This window comes from Meles meles, chromosome 5 (assembly GCF_922984935.1).
Source record: "Meles meles chromosome 5, mMelMel3.1 paternal haplotype, whole genome shotgun sequence".
Lineage (NCBI taxonomy): Eukaryota > Metazoa > Chordata > Mammalia > Carnivora > Mustelidae > Meles > Meles meles.
In genome coordinates, this window is record NC_060070.1 from 118,118,869 (window position 1) to 118,134,722 (window position 15,854).

The following is a 15,854-nucleotide window of genomic DNA, read 5'->3' on the forward strand; positions in this document are numbered from 1 at the left end:
CAATCAAGCAATGGGCATAGGACATGGACAGACATTTTTGCAAAGACGACATCCAGATGGCCAACAGACACATGAAAAAGTGCTCCACATCACTCAGCATCAGGGAAATACAAATCAAAACTACAATGAGATACCACCTCACACCAGTCAGAATGGCTAAAATTAACAAGTCAGGAAATGACAGATGCTGGCGAGGATGCAGAGAAAGGGGAACCCTCCTACACTGCTGGTGGGAATGCAAGCTGGTGCAGCCACTCTGGAAAACAGCGTGGATGTTCCTCAAAAAACTGAAAATAGAGCTACCCTATGACCCACCGATTGCACTGCTGGATATATATCCTAAAGATACAAACATGGTGCTCCGAAGGGGCATGTGCATCCACATGTTTATGGCAGCAATGTCCACAATAGCCAAACTATGGAAAGAACCTGGATGCCCATCAACAGATGAATGGAAAAAGAAGATGTGGTATATATATACAATGGAATACTATGCAGCCATCAAAAGAAAAGAAATCTTGCCATTTGCAACAACGTGGATGGAACTAGAGGGTATTATGCTTAGCAATGTGAGTCAGTAGGAGAAAGACAACTATCATATGCTCTTCCTGATATGCAACATGGGGGGTTTGGGCGGGGTAGGAAAACAAAAAATGAAAGAAGATGCGATCGGGAGGGAGACAAAGCATAAAAGACTCAATCTCAAAAAAACAGAATGAGAGTTGCTGGGGGGAGTGGGGACGGGATAGGTAGCACTGGGGAGGGTATGTGCTATGACGAGTACTGTGAAATGTGTAAACCTGGTGAGTCACACAGACCTGTACCCCTGGGAATTAAAAGACATATGTTTATTTTAAAATTTAAAAATAAAAATTAAAAAACAATTCCTTGGTCCTGAATATCTTCCTGGACTCTGCAGGCACAACAGGTTCCAGACTCTTCATCTTTATGCCTTGTTGCCCTCCTCTGCTATCGTTGGAATTTACACACTTATCCTTTGGGTCATGGCCTTGCCAGCGGCTTTGGGGGCCATCTGTTGGCTAAGGTGACATTTTTGACAGGTTTAAGACTCTGTCTGCCATGCTTAGCTTCTGGAACATCCTCTACAAGCCAGTGGTTGATATTAGAGGATTGCTGCCTTGGAATTCTCTGCTCTTCCTTGCCCACAGTTGAGGTGGCAGGGCGAGGATGATCCACAATGGGGGCTGAATTTGCCGTTCCTGCTTTGTCCCCATGGAGGGATTTCAAGCTTCCTCTAAGGGAGTTGAAGCGCCCAGGTTTAGAATTTGGTGCAGGAATCAGTTTGGTTGAGCAGGAAGGGCTACAAGGGGATGTGGCCTTTCTTGATTTAAAGATCTCTATGGATTCAAGGACCCTGGAGGGAAGGCCCCATAGCATCCTCCAACGAAACCTTTTAATATGGGCTTCCAGCATCTGCTGTACACGAGGTTCAACAAAGGGAAGCTCCTGGCAGGTATTCAGGGAGTATTCCTCAACCTCTGATGGTGGCAAATGTCTTTGTTTTATCTCAGCCTGGGATTTCTCAGAAGGAAATGATGTCTTCTTCATTGTATGCCATGAATCATTCACTGTCCCAGGGAGTTGACTCTCACTGATTTCCTCGGATTTTTTGTGCAAATGTATTTTCAGGACATTTTCCAGTTGTCTCTGACCTGTAGTCTCCACAGACACTGTGGAGTTCTTCTCTGATGGGCTCCTAAGTTCTTTCTCAGAATCACGCTCTATATCATGATCTGAAGAGCTCTCAAGGTCACTCAACAGATCATCTTTTGGGCCATCCTCTGGGTTGTGTTCCTGACCCTTCTTCAGGTTGTCATTGTCCTTGTCCAGTTCACCATCCTCTAGCTGAAGCATTTCTGAGTCATTGTCATTGACGCTTTCAGTGTCGTTCAATTTGCTCAGACTCTTAGGGATCCATGAGCGTCCACGAAAGCGCTGGGACTCAGGGAGCTGTGGAAGAGTACTCAGACGGCTCATCACGGCGAGAGACTCATAGATCCTACGGGGAATGCCCCACCGGTGTTGGATGAGCCTTTTTCGAAGGTGACTCTCCAGTTTTCTCCGAACCTCTTCATTCAGAGGAAACTGTCCAGGAGGGATAGAGATTACAACTTCGGCCTTGGTGGCCTTGTGGCTGAGAGAAGGCTTAGGAGCTGGAGGACAGTAGTCCTCCTGGGATCTTTGGACTACAGTGGGTAAACCCCACACACGTCTCTGTACCTTCTGCAACACGTTCCATTCCAGATGTTGCATTTCTGTTGGCGTGAGATTCTCCGATTCATTCGGAGGTCTGTGAAAACACACTCCACAGACCTTGATGTCGGGTAGAGGACCAGATGGCAGGATTGGGAGTGGGGATTGAAGGTGGGTCTGGGGCTGGACACGAGGGTTAGGTAGGGGCTGGGTTTGAGGCAGGAGTTGAGGCGGGTTCTCAGGCAAGGATCGAGGCAGTGGATGGGGGACTACTGGGGATTCCTGCTCTGGGGAGTCATTCGAGATGTGACCCGAGGCATCAGCAGCAGGGAAGAAGGACTCCCTATGTGGATCTTGGAGACCCCAGAAGAGCTGGATGGGGGAATGTTGTAAATGGCCCTCCTCCATGGTTGTAGGATATGGGCGCCGCTGATGCCTATGCAGCTCCTTTGATTGGTCTTTGCTGCTCCAGAAAGGAAGGGAGGATGCCAAATCATGGGTGTCAACAATTGTTTGTTTTGCAAAAGAACCCTTTGGTTCCTTCCACAGAAGGAAGTCACTCCTCTTTTGCCTTTGTTTCTCTAGAAGTGCCAGGGCATCAGGGCTGAGAAGTGAGAGGTTGCCAGGCTGTAGAAGGTTGGCTGCAGGGTCTCCCCTGGAAGAAGCCTCTGAAGAATGGAGGGCCAGAACCTCTTGATGGAAATCACGTGGAGCCAAGGTTGAAGGGAAGAAGTCTTTGGCATGAGTTTTCCACCAAGGGAGGTCTAAAACTGACAAGCTGGTGGGGTCGATGCCTAGGATTGTTGGGATGTAAGTAGACAACCCACCAGAGCTGTCTGGGGGCGAGCCCTGTGGAACAGGCTTCGTTGAGATGGAAATCGGTTTAGATTGAGGCACAGTTAAATTGCTGTCTGGTGGTGGTGAAGCAGACTGGGTTGGTGGTGCGTGATGATGAGCAAAGGTCTCAGTGAGATTCACCCTCCGAGACAACTCCGGTAAGGGGCTGACATCTTGGGGAAGGGTAGGGTCCAGAGAGAAGGTGGGACTTAGAGACACTCTCTCTGTCTCTGTCTGGACACTATGGCCCTCTGTATGGGCATGATGTGGTTGAGAAGGAGGAAAGGCAAGGGGCTGGGCTGGGAAATGGTCCCTTGGGAATTTGGAATCCAAGGGAGGAAAAGGCTTTGGTGGCAAAGAATCACCTGGTGGCGAGGGTGGAAAAACGTCTGCCACAGGGATCACTGGGTTAGGTTGGGAGATGAAGGCAGGTGGTGGGGAAGGCTTCGGTAGAGGAGCTCCTGGAGGGACTGCTGAGAAGTCAGGGGAGAGAGTGAACGATGAAGTAGTCACAGGAGCTGTGGAATCCAAGGGAGTCGAATCTTCCGGGGTCTGTAGGAACAGCATCTGATTGATCTCAGCAGTTGTGCTATTACACACCTCACAGGAGGGGTCTGGACATAAGAGTTGACGAAAGTGGTTGGTATCATGATGCCGGCCGAGGGGGCTGCAGGAGACAGGAGGTACAAAGCTGCAGCCAGGACCAGAGCAAGGGGAGGACGACATGCAGGCCTGACAAGGGAGGGGCCACCTGAAGCCTGCTGTCCCTTCACAGTGCCCCACTTTTATGACTTCACAGAGTACCCAGTAGCCTTCACCCCAACACCTGTTCCTATGGAAACCCCCTCCCATGGCTATGACAGACGGCAGTGAATCCTGCAGTTGCATCAAATGTGCTCTAAGAGGAATCAGGATAGAAGGGGAGAGACTGGTCACCTTCTTAGAACAGAGATCAGCTTCTGGGTCTCCTCTACTTCTCTTCGGAGCCATCTGTCATCTGGGAAACCAGGAGAATGTGTTATGTAGTGAAAGTAGGAAAGTAGAAACATAGGCAATCACACAGGAGTCCTCTTATGGGACCACCTTGGGCTGTCGGACTCTGAAAGCCCTAATAATCAATAGGTGAGGGCAAATGGCCAATGATGTGAAGCTGGTTAGTGATCTTGCTTCACGTATAAAGTATTTTCATGTAAATTATCCCATGTGATGATCAAGACCACCTCTGTGAAGCAGAGAGGTCAGCGGGTACCTCAGGGGAGACTCCTGAGTATCCATGATGTCACAGAGCTTTCACAAAGTCAGGAGACAGAAGTTCTGACTCTTGAATTCTCACACAGCCACCTACTGGGCAGCACTCATCGTCCAGATCCATCACTGCTTCATGCTCAGTAGTGGTCAGAGCAGGGAATCCGAGAAGGGTTTTGCACTCTGGCTGCATTTCCATGAGCCTCTCCTCTGAGGCTTCTGTTTTCTGAGAGGGAATGTACCTAGAGGCTCGCATCCTCAGAGATCATGGACTGGGCCCTCATGGAGAGGACAGCAAGGATCAGCCTTGGAGAGCTCAGGTGGAATGGGCAGAACCTTACCTTCCAGAGTCCCACCTTTCCTTCTCCTCTTGGCTCTGCCCTGATGCTAGAACAAAAATAAAAAGAATGAGGGAGGCTGGAACCTATGTCTTACTCTTCTCTCAGAAATGGAGACATTCTTTATCCAAGAAGACTAGGACTTTAACAGAACTTTGTGTTCCTTGCTTTTTTCAGTTTTTAAGGTGATAAAATATTTTCAATATTTGCTACTTTGAACAAGTCTGAGGACTTTGTCTGGGAGGTCCACACTTGGTATTCTCAGTCAGAAGTCCTACGTTCAGTGAGGACATAGAAAAAATGAAGCCTGACAGTCACACGTGTGCTCCCTTAGGCAGGACCCTTTATCCTAGGTCATAGCTCAGACCCCACTCTCTTCTCAGAGGCTCAGCACTCTTCTCCTTATCAGCCCAGCATGAAAGAAGGCTTGATTGACTGATGCTTGACCTGGGAAAGGGACTCATGATCAAGTGCTGGGAAAGTTTGTTCTTTTACACAGACCCCATACTCTCAAAATAACCCAATCCATGGCTATAGATTCCCTGTGTTTGGGATTTTAACCAAGAACCGCCACCAAACCCAGATAGATTGTGAGTTTCAAGTAGAAACCTTAGTCCTTCCTTAACCCTTCCCCTGCCAGGCCTCTTTTCCTAGAGTAATGAAACTTCCCATTTTAGGTGTTTCTCTGACTCTACCAAGCTCATTTTAAAATTTGGGATTGGGGGTACCTGGATAGCTCAGTTGGTTAAGTATCTGCCTTGGGATCAGGTCAGGATTCCAGGGTCTTGAAATCTAGCCCCACATTGCATTCCCTGCTTAGCTCTCCCTGTGCACCCCCCACCTCTGCTCACTTGCTTTCTCTTAAACAAAATCTTAAAAATAGATTAATTTGGGATTAGAAATGGAAACCGTAATAATCTGTGTTGAGCGCCCGCCCAGCCCCCAAAGGATTTCTTACCTTTTGGGTGGTTTTTGTGTTCCGAGTTGGAAATGGAATCCCCACCAGGTAGCACAGGAACAGAAGGAGCAATCCCAGCCCACACAGGAAGGTGAAGTTGGGATCAATCTCCAAGCATGTTGAGCCAAAGCTCAGACAAGGTTTAGTATCGCTATTCAGAAATGGGAGAACCCTCCAGTGTTTGAACTCCATTGCCTGAATCACAAGACAGCCTATACTGTGCGCATGCTGAATTTATATCCTCCCCAGGCTTACATCACAGAGCACCGTCACAAAGAGTTTCTGAGGGCTGGGGAGGTGACAATTGAACAAGGTGTGTCCCAGCTCCTCCCCCACTCACTAGCTCAGAAGAAGACCCCTCCACCCCCCGTAGGTCCTTCAGGTTTGCCGTCCTATTTTCCTACTCCTTTACATCGCTTGTGAAATTTATGAAATTTTCTGTTTGTTCCATGTATAATGCATATATTACTTGGGTCCCCCTTTAATGTTTGAGACCTTGACTTGGGTCTTACTAGTTCAATGCCTTGAATGTCTGCAAGGCTACCTGGAATTTTTGCTTGTCCCCTGATATTTACACTCAGGATCTCATAGGTCCTCAGATACATCTTTCATATACAATGTGTTTGCCTGGGACACCTGGATGGCTCAGTCAGTTAAGTAACTGTCCTCTGCTCAGGTCAGGATCTCAGGGTCCTGGGATCAAGCTCCACATCTGGCTCCTTGCTCCACGGGGAGCCTGCTTCCCCCACTCCCTCTGCCTGCAGCTCCCCTGTTTGTGTGCTCCCTGTCAAATAAATAAAACCTTTAAAAGAAAATGTGTTTGCCTTAAATAAACCCAGATAGAGACCGTAAAGTGCTTTCCACTTAGTTTTTTTTTACATGTTGCACAGCATGTTTCAGTTTTTGTTTTATTCAGCCTTTAGTATCTTTAGTCAGAGAGGCTGACTCATTTAAAATCAATAATGCATTCATTATTCAATAATCCCAAAACTAAAATCAATATAAAACAAATGTAAATAATTAAAGCTTCAAATGGTCTTGGGGGTAACTCTGTAGCACTTGTATTCCTAAAGTTAGTGTAGTTAAACTGCATAAAAGGTTTGGGGACAAGCTAACACACACACACACACACACACACACACACACACACACACACACCCTTTGACAAAACAATCCAGTATATTTCATATTGAAGAATAAAGTGTTTTCTCCTTTTATTTCATCCTTTCATAAAATATTGACCCCAGTTGTTCTTACTCTACCTAAAATACTGTGTTCTGTACATCAGTACCCTAATAGGTGTACAAATCCCTTCTCAGTGAGTTGCAGCCCTGTCACAAATGCCATAGACCGGGTGGCTTAAACGACACACATATATTTTTCATCGCTCTGGAGGAGGGGAATTCCAAGATCAAGGCACAGCAGATTCCGTGTCTATTGAGAATTTCCTCCTGGTTCACAGGGAGGTGCATCTTCTCCCTACGACCTGATGTAGCAGAAAATGTGGGGGAGAGGTTTCTGGCGTCTCTTTTCTAAGGATACTAAACTCACTCATGAGGGCCCCACACTCATGACCTAATCACCTCCCAAAGTCCCCATCTCCTAATACCATCACATTAGGATTAGGGTTTCAACATATGAATTTGGGGAGGAGCACAAACATTCAGTTCATAAACTCCCCAAAGGCTGGGATAGGTTACAGGGTGCTAAGTAACTCCTGATCCCCTCTGGTGGCAGGGTAGGACCCAGGAGTGTCGCAGCCTTACTGCAGAATGTAGTCTGGAAGAGCCTTACCTGATTGCCCTTGTGGGCCCTGTCTATCCTTTCCTAGGAGTGCCTTGCCAGGAAAAGGGGTTGAGAAGCTCCACCCTATATTATCATCCCCACGTGTGTTTGAAAATCAACTCCCCATGACAGTTTTTCCAGGTTCCTTTTTGTCAGGTTTAAATAATCCCGGTATTTCCCTCCACTCTTCCTCCATCTTTTCTAAACCCTTTTATCTTCAGGACAGCTGTCCTCTGAACTGCCTCCTAACTTCTCATGTCTTTCTGAAACTGGGATACCCTTTATTTGACACCACTGGCCTAGCATTCTTAACTTGGTCATCTGGGAAAGGGTAGGACAGCCTTCACCCTGGCCCAACAGAGTCTCCTTTCAGTTCTGCAGGAACAGGTCACCTGCCTGGAAGATCAGACCTGCCAAGAGGCACCGCATCTTCCTCATCCTGACATGCAGTCTCAGTGACATTTTCATTTAATAAACAGTTACTTCTGGAAGCCAAGAGACACAAACACCTGTTAAGTCCTGGCCTCTGTCCTTAAGGACCTCATGGTGCTGTTCTAGGGAAAAGCCCTGTACAGGCTGAGAGTTACACAGGACACAGGACAAGTATCCTGCCACCGTTTGTGAACTGCCAGGTGATCTCTGGAACAGAGAGACAAAGTGACAGGTACCATGGGTCACAAATGCTCACACACACCATGCTCCTTAGAAAGGCCACTCTGCATGTCTTATCTCTGTGATTATCTGATACAAATTAATGACTCTTTGAGAAGATAGTCAAAGAACGGCTTTTCTCTTTTAAAAGGGCCTATGTGGGCCAGATATCCTTATGTACATTTATGTGCCTTGAGTTAAAACCTTTCTCAGAACCTGGTAGAAGTGCCTTCAAAATTTAAAGGAACAAGACCTGAAAGGTATATTTATAATCTCACCAAAAATAACCTCCACTGAGGTTCAGTAGGGGAGGTTCACAGCACTTCTCCTCCTACACTAACAGCAAGTGTAAATGATTTGCTACTTTTTCAAGAAGTTTACTGGGAGCAACCTCACAATCACCCCATGATGTAAGCAGCTCAGGTATTTCTGGGTCTCTATTATGAAAGAACAAAACTGAAGCTCGGAGAGGGTAAGTGCCTTCTCTAGATCACGCAGCCGTAACTCGCAGAGCACTGACAATGAAATCCCCAAGGTTCTCAACACCTCTATTTTAAATAATAAGTGATATCCTAAAAAGCCATCTTAGTCCTACATTAAAGCAGCCGTGTGGCTGAGAGTATCCACTTTGTCTATTCAACGCTGGCAAGTTTTTTGGTTTTTTTGAATGGCACCTATGTTTATTTTTTTGAAGAAAAGTATTTTTCCCACATACCTTCTCCCTTTTCACCAAAATACCTTATCATCTCTACCAATTTTAAACAATAATGTCATTTTTTTGATGGTCACATCTGTTTATTTCTTCTCGGCATGCTCCCTAATCATTTAATCGTTGGAACTCTTACAGCTTAATTACTTAGATTAGAAACTGTTGAAATTAAGCCCTTTATCATTTCCTTACTTGACTCGCCTAGATCCCCTTGCTGATGAATCAGTCTTGGCCCTAGACACCCAATCCTTTCCCTGCCATGTGAAGAGGGTTTGCCTGTAATGACAGTTCCTTTTTTCCCCCTCTCTTATCCTGCATCCACAGCTTCACCATTGTCTCTCCCAAAGGAAGGTACACTTCTAGCCTGCCCCACTTCACGTAACCTCCCTTGACTGCAGGACGCATGTCTGTTGAGAAAAATCCCTCCACATATCTTTGAGTTTCTGGAATTGATTTTAAATGGGAAGTGTGGTCTTAACTGTCCCTAAGGCCCCTAGGACTCACAACTATAAAAAAGATCCTTTAAAGTCTGAGCAAGGTAAGCTCCACCCCTCAAAATTTCCAGGTGAGAAGGGGTTATAAATATGGCACAATGAATTTGTTTTTCCAACCTGGCCTTGTTCTAAAAGAGTCTGTGAAACTGACCCAGATTAAAGCAAACTAAAGATACACAGCAACTGCATGTAGTTTGTCATCCTAGACTAAATCCTGTAAAGAGGTTTACACACACACACACACGCACGCACACAGGACATTACTTGATAAATGATAAAAATGGAATGTGAGTGGGAGATTAGTTAAAAATTTTATGTCCATATGTGCAACCACTCTGGAAAACAGCATGGAGGTTCCTCAAAATGTTGAAAATAGAACTACCCTATGACCCAGCAATTGCACTACTGGGTATTTACCCTAAAGATACAAACATAGTGATCCGAAGGGGCACGTGTACCCGAATGTTTATAGCAGCAATGTCTACAATAGCCAAACTATGGAAAGAACCTAGATGTCCATCAACAGATGAATGGATAAAGAAGAAGTGGTATATATACACAATGGAATACTATGCAGCCATCAAAAGAAATGAAATCTTGCCATTTGCGACGACGTGGATGGAACTAGAGCGTATCATGCTTAGTGAAATAAGTCAATCGGAGAAAGGCAACTATCATATGATCTCCCTGATTATGAGAACATGGAGAAGCAACATGGGGGGTTAGTGGGATAGGAGAAGAGTAAATGAAACAAGATGGGATTGGGAGGGAGACAAACCATAAATGACTCTTAATCTCACAAAACAAACTGGGGGTTGCTGGGGGGAGGTGGGATTGGGAGGGGGGAGGGGGCTATGGACATTGGGGAGGGTATGTGCTATGGTGAGTGCTGTGAAGTGTGTAAACCTGGCGATTCACAGACCTGTATCCCTGAGGATAAAAATACATTATATGTTTATTAAAAAAAAAAAATTTGGAAGGGGAGGCGAACCATAAGAGACTATGGACTCTGAAAAACAACCTGAGGGTTTTGAAGGGTCAGGGGTGGGAGGTTGGGGGAACAGGTGGTGGGTAATAGAGAGGGCACGTTTTGCATGGAGCACTGGGTGTTGTGCAAAAACAATGAATACTGTTACGCTGAAAAAATAAATAAAGTGGAAAAATTAAAAAAAAAAAATAAAATAAAATAAAATTTTATGTCCATATGAAATTTACCGAAGAAGATAACTGTGGTGTCAGAGAATATTCATTTTCTTAAGAAATTCACAATGAAATATTCAGGGAGAAAGTGCATGATGCCTGAAATGTATTTTTGAATATTCAAGAATGTATGCATAGTTTTCATAGGCATTGTTAGGGTCCGTAATCAAAGGAGTGATACTGATACAAAGCGAAGGTCAAGCAAAGCTTTATTTCTCGCCAAGCATCGAGAATCAAACTGACCAGTCAGGGCCATCGCTTGCAAAGTGGCGACCCCTCCCAGCCTCACAGACTAACTTTTATAGAGGTAGTTTAGCTGGGCTATACACAGGTAGCCAATGAGATTGCAATACACCGAGAAAAATGCACAGTCATGTTAGGTCCCTTAGGGGCGGCCAATTGAATTATAGATCACCCTAGTAGATATGTCCGTGCCCCACTGATTGGCTGTCTCTACCTGGCCTGGCCCGCCCTTGTGTCTGGGCTTTGCAAGTAAGTTCCTTGGTGAGGGGCAGGGTCAATCTAAGTTTACTGCATTGGGTCTATGTAACTTTACTTCATAAACAACAAAATGGCTCCCTCAGATTAAGTAGGCCCTTACAAGCATATATATGTCTTCCTATATAGAGAGAAGGGGAAGGAGGAAAGGAGAGAGAGATTGTAAACAGGTCAAAATCAGAATAGGTATACCTGGATGAAGGGTATAGGGCTTTACCATCTATGCAACTTTTCCACAACTTTCTTTTCAAATACATTTTAAAAATAAATTTAACCCAATCTTTGAGATTTCTGACTTTGATTCCAGAAGCTAGTGCCTCCCTCATACTCCGACCCCAGATGTGTGCAATGCCAACTTTAAAACAGCTGTCTCAGGTTCTGTCCTATGCAAGATACCTGGGATCCTCTCTGCACATTTGAAACATGCTAACATTTCAACAAGGTTTTACAAAACTGGCAAAGAGTGCCCCCATTCAAAAAAAAATTTAGAAATTATATGCAATATGAAACAAACAACAAAGAACAAAAATTCTACATGTTTACTAACACAGAACCCCTAATTTCATTTTTCTCTGGTGCCACCAGGTTGCTCTTCTCCTGGGTTTTGCAGTGTCATTGATTTGCCAGCACTTTGTTTGCTCTGCTAGTCAGTTTCCACTCCTCCACTAGATTTCCATCTTCCAAAAATGCGTTGACAGCTTTTGTTCTTTATGCTCCCCTTCATGTCATCCTTAGGCACTTATTTTTAAATCCTTTACTTGTTTGAACAGCTTTATTGAAATACGGTTCATATACCATACAGTGTGCCCATTTAACATGTATATTTCCTTGATTTTCAGTATAGGCATCACCACAGTCGATATTAAAACATTGTCATGACTTAAGAGAAACAAATCTGCAAACTTTTGCTCTCATTCTCCTCTCTCTCCTCCCTGGAGCTCTAAGATGAATCTATTTTCTGTTTTGTAGATTTCACTCTTCTGGACACTTCATGTGAATGGAGTCATATGTGGCCATTAGTGACTGGCTTCTTTCATTTACCGTGTATTCAAGGATCATCCCTCTTGTGGCATGCGTTGGTCTTTTTTATTCCACAAAGTACTATATCACAGGAATATGTTATATTTAATTTACCCATTATTCAGTTGATGGATGTTTGAATTGTTTCTGTCTTTTGACCTTATAAATAAGATAGCTATAAACATTTGTTTACAAGTTTTTGTGTAGTCCTATGTTTTCATTTCTGGGGAGTATATACCAAGAAGGGGAACTGCTGGGTCATATGTTAACTCTATGGTTAACTTTCTGATCAACTGCCACACTGTTTCCAAATTAGCTGTACCATTTTTCATTCCTACCAATAGTGCGTGGGAGTTCTAATTTCTTCACATTCCCACCCACATTTGTATTCTTTTTGATTTTAGCCATCGTTGTAGGTGTGAAGTTTTGGTCAATATTGATTTTGATTTGTATTTTCCTGATGGTTAATGATATTGAGCAGTTTTCATCTAATCTTTTTCTTTTAATGGCATTTTGGGAAAGAGGGGAGTGTTTGAATTACTCCATTATAGGTGAAACACAGTAGTTTATTTGAAAAGTAAGAGGACATATTTTTCTTCTAGATATTTGAAAACACACAATGTCAGGTCTTTAAAAACATACACGGTGTTCTTCTCTACTTTTTGCATATTACAGTTGCTGAGTGATTCAGGGACAGTGAAATTCTGTCCTGAATTTGCTCCATAAGATGACTTCTTGCGTGGGGTTGAGGAATTCACTCAAATGACTCTTCAAGGTTGACTATAAGGCAGAGCAGAACTGATTGCCAACAGCCTCTAAAGCCCAGTGCCTTTTCGACACCAATGCTGCATACACCTGTTGTGAATAAGTGTGCGGCACAGGTGATAAACATCAAAGAAATGTGAGAGCTTTGACGTGGACACATAGCATATGTCTCAGAGATGGATGGCAAGATGTTCTAAAGGGCTTTTGCACTTTAATCCCAGTGTATCACACCCACCCAATGATTATCCTGCAAGTTGGGTGGCGGATATGTGGGAATTTATATTGTTATATGTGCTCTTGGACATGTTCCTGTAGTAAAAACCATTAAAAAAAAAAGATGTAGTAAAATCATAAAAAAAAAAAAAAGATGTTGGGTGCCTCATAAGGACAGGGAGGAGGGGTCAGAAGGAGACCTGGCAAGGGTGGATCAGTCCCTCAAGTCTAAAAGTTAACTCTCTCTCAATAAAGACATTGCAGAAAGTATATTTCCTTTGAGATTGAGAAGGAAACCTCTTTCCATATAAGAGGAAGGAAGAGGAAAAAGAAGAATGGGGAAAGTTTTTTGGAAGGATTTGGGTTTGTTCTGTTTTGTTTTGTGAGAGGCTCGATCACTGCTTTCTTGCTCCTCTGTGAGCTGTGGTCCAGCACATCTGCTGGGCAAGAAGATGGCCTAAGTTTGAGGAAAGTAAAGGAAATTTGCAATAGATCTGAGGGCCACCTGGGTGTCTCCATCAGTTAAGAATCTGCCTTTGGTGCAGGTGATGACCCTGGTGCCCTGGGATTGAGTCCTGCTCCCTGCTTGGCAGGAAGCCTGCTTCTCCCTCTCCCTCTGCCACTCCCGTTGATTGTGCTCCTTCTCTCTGTCAAATAACATTTAAAATCAAATAAATTAGATCTGAGTACACCGAGGAGAGAATGTACTAAGGAAATAGTGACCTAACTCCATTTATTTTGTTCACGTTACTAAGTCTTGGTTAAGTATTTGTGGAATGAATGAATGATTTCCAGGCAGTGCTGGGGCTGAATTTCATGTGGCATCAGTAGACTCAGTTGTGAGTAGACTCAGTTTTGATATGGGAGATTTAATCCAAAAATAATCAGTTACGTACAGAAAGGCATTTCTAAAAGAGACAGAGAGACAAGATTTTGCCAGACAGGAAGGACTGAAGGGGATTGGATGGGGTCATCCACCTGTACTAGAGCCTGTTTTGTTTTGTTTTGTTAACTGAAGAATGGCTGATGCAAGACCACATGAATGTCAGGTGTGCCACTCTATGCTGCGCTGTGCTCACCGCAACTGCAGCCACCACATGTCACCAGATAACGCTGTTCCAGTACCATGGACTCTATTTCCTATGCTGGACTGGTGCTTTTTACATGTTGGTTACCCAACAAGCCATCAGTTCTACCTTGGAGAGTGAGGAAAGGAAGAACAAGGCCTTGCTGGATAGGCAAGAAGTGGAAAGTGGATGATGGGGAGTAGAAAAATTCACAGGGACGGATAAGCTAGAAGGACATGGGCATGAGGCAAAGGGACAGAATGTCACACTATAGTATTACCGATGGCAGCAGAATTCCCGTTAATAAGCTCTACAGGGTGGCACGAAGTGCCCTGGATTGGCCATAATGGACTCTAAAATGAGATGATGCAGGAACCGGCAGGCTGGGTTACTGGCTGCTCTGTCCGCAGAGATCTTAGAGCCTCCTGTATCCCCTCCTCACCTCTTCAGGGTCCCTGCCCGGGGCTCCTTCCCACCTATTGTCTCCCTCAGGGCCTCCACAGCGTCAAGTCTGCATTCTTTCTGTGACCCCAACATTCAAATAGTGTAGGGTCAATGATACCCTGGACAAGAAACTACAAGTGTGGTAGTGAGAGAGGTCATGGACATCTGGTTTTCTGTTGTAGCCCTGAGCAGTCATGAGACTGTCCAGAAGGCTACCTCAGGTGTTCTCTAGCACACTTACCCCATTTTGAGTCCCAGTCTGTGGTGGAGTTGCCTCCCCTCTAGAGCCCTATTTTAAATGTGGGAATGTGTGCTGTCTTGGCCCCGCACCAAAAAAAAAAAAAAAAAAAAAAAAAAGCATTCCATGGAGTTCCATGGTAAGCCCCCAAACATCTGTATCCTGGTTCACAGTCTAGAACTCACCTCTGGGGTTCATAAGTTGCGCATCTTCTGGGGAAGAGCTACCGTGGCTCCAAAAGGCCATGAATATTGAAGGTGGCATACCACCATCCTAGCCATACTAAAGGCACTATCTTATATATTGTCATCGAGTGTGGATGGAAGGAAGCCCCCAAGATCCCCTTCCCCCAAAGGGGATGCCTGACAGCCTGCAGGTATTGCTTGAGTACTCCAGGAACAGAACCACGCCTTTTTTGGTATAAGACATCAGTAGGCTGTGCCAGGCTCCAGTTTGCCTCAAAGTGGTGGTGCCTGGATCAGACTGAGGAAGGAGGGGAGCATGACAGGGTCCTGAGAAGGGGGTGATTAGACCAAAACTTTTGTTCTACCAGCGAGGTCCCTCTTTTACCTTTTCATTTCTTCAAAGGTGTCTTACACTGGAAGGTGGTAGCTGCTTTGTCAACATTCCTACAACTAACAGCTAAATGATGCTTTTGTTCTGCAAAAACATCTGTGTTGCCCAGCAGCCTGAAGAAACACCCAGGGAAGGGAAGCACTTCCAGTGGAAACCTCAATGTCAAGTTTAATGTGACTCACAGGAATGATTCTTCAGCATCATCTAGGGTACTCTTTGATGCTACCGCAACCAGCCCTAGATCAACCCAAACAACACCCCGCCCCCCGAAAAACAATCCCATTCAAAGTTCATCCACCTGTGGGATCCTCTAATCACTGACTTCTAAATAATGATTAAGCTACTGTAACACAATAACAGTGAAGACAAAACAGGGGCTCAATCACTATTTTCTGAAAACCATACCTGTCTTGGATCCTCCTCAGATAGAGAAGACTTGCGGTAAAGGATGCAAAACATTCAATGAGGGGAGAGGTGTGAGCTACTATACATTTTCAGTAAGGCTAAGCCATGGGACAGGAGAGAGAGACCATCTCCTCAAACTTCATCAGAGAGGGAATGGGTTTTTGGGACCACATGATACATATTTCCTAAGAGGTCCT

The 15,854-nt window shown here is 44.7% G+C and overlaps 1 protein-coding gene across 1 annotated transcript; it reads right to left on the bottom strand.

Annotated features, from left to right (window-relative positions):
- Nucleotides 1-1,002: 1,002 nt before the first annotated feature.
- On the bottom strand, nucleotides 1,003-3,777 carry LOC123942202 (spermatogenesis-associated protein 31D1-like). Its single transcript, XM_046006088.1, has one exon. It carries the CDS (start codon nucleotides 3,775-3,777, stop codon nucleotides 1,003-1,005), a length of 2,775 nt encoding a protein of 924 aa, XP_045862044.1.
- Between the last annotated feature and the right edge of the window lie 12,077 nt (nucleotides 3,778-15,854).

What these genes read in the sequence shown, in the direction of transcription:
- LOC123942202 (XM_046006088.1), bottom strand. Translation starts at nt 3,777, where the DNA reads ATGTCGTCCTCCCCTTGCTCTGGTCCTGGCTGCAGCTTTGTACCTCCT.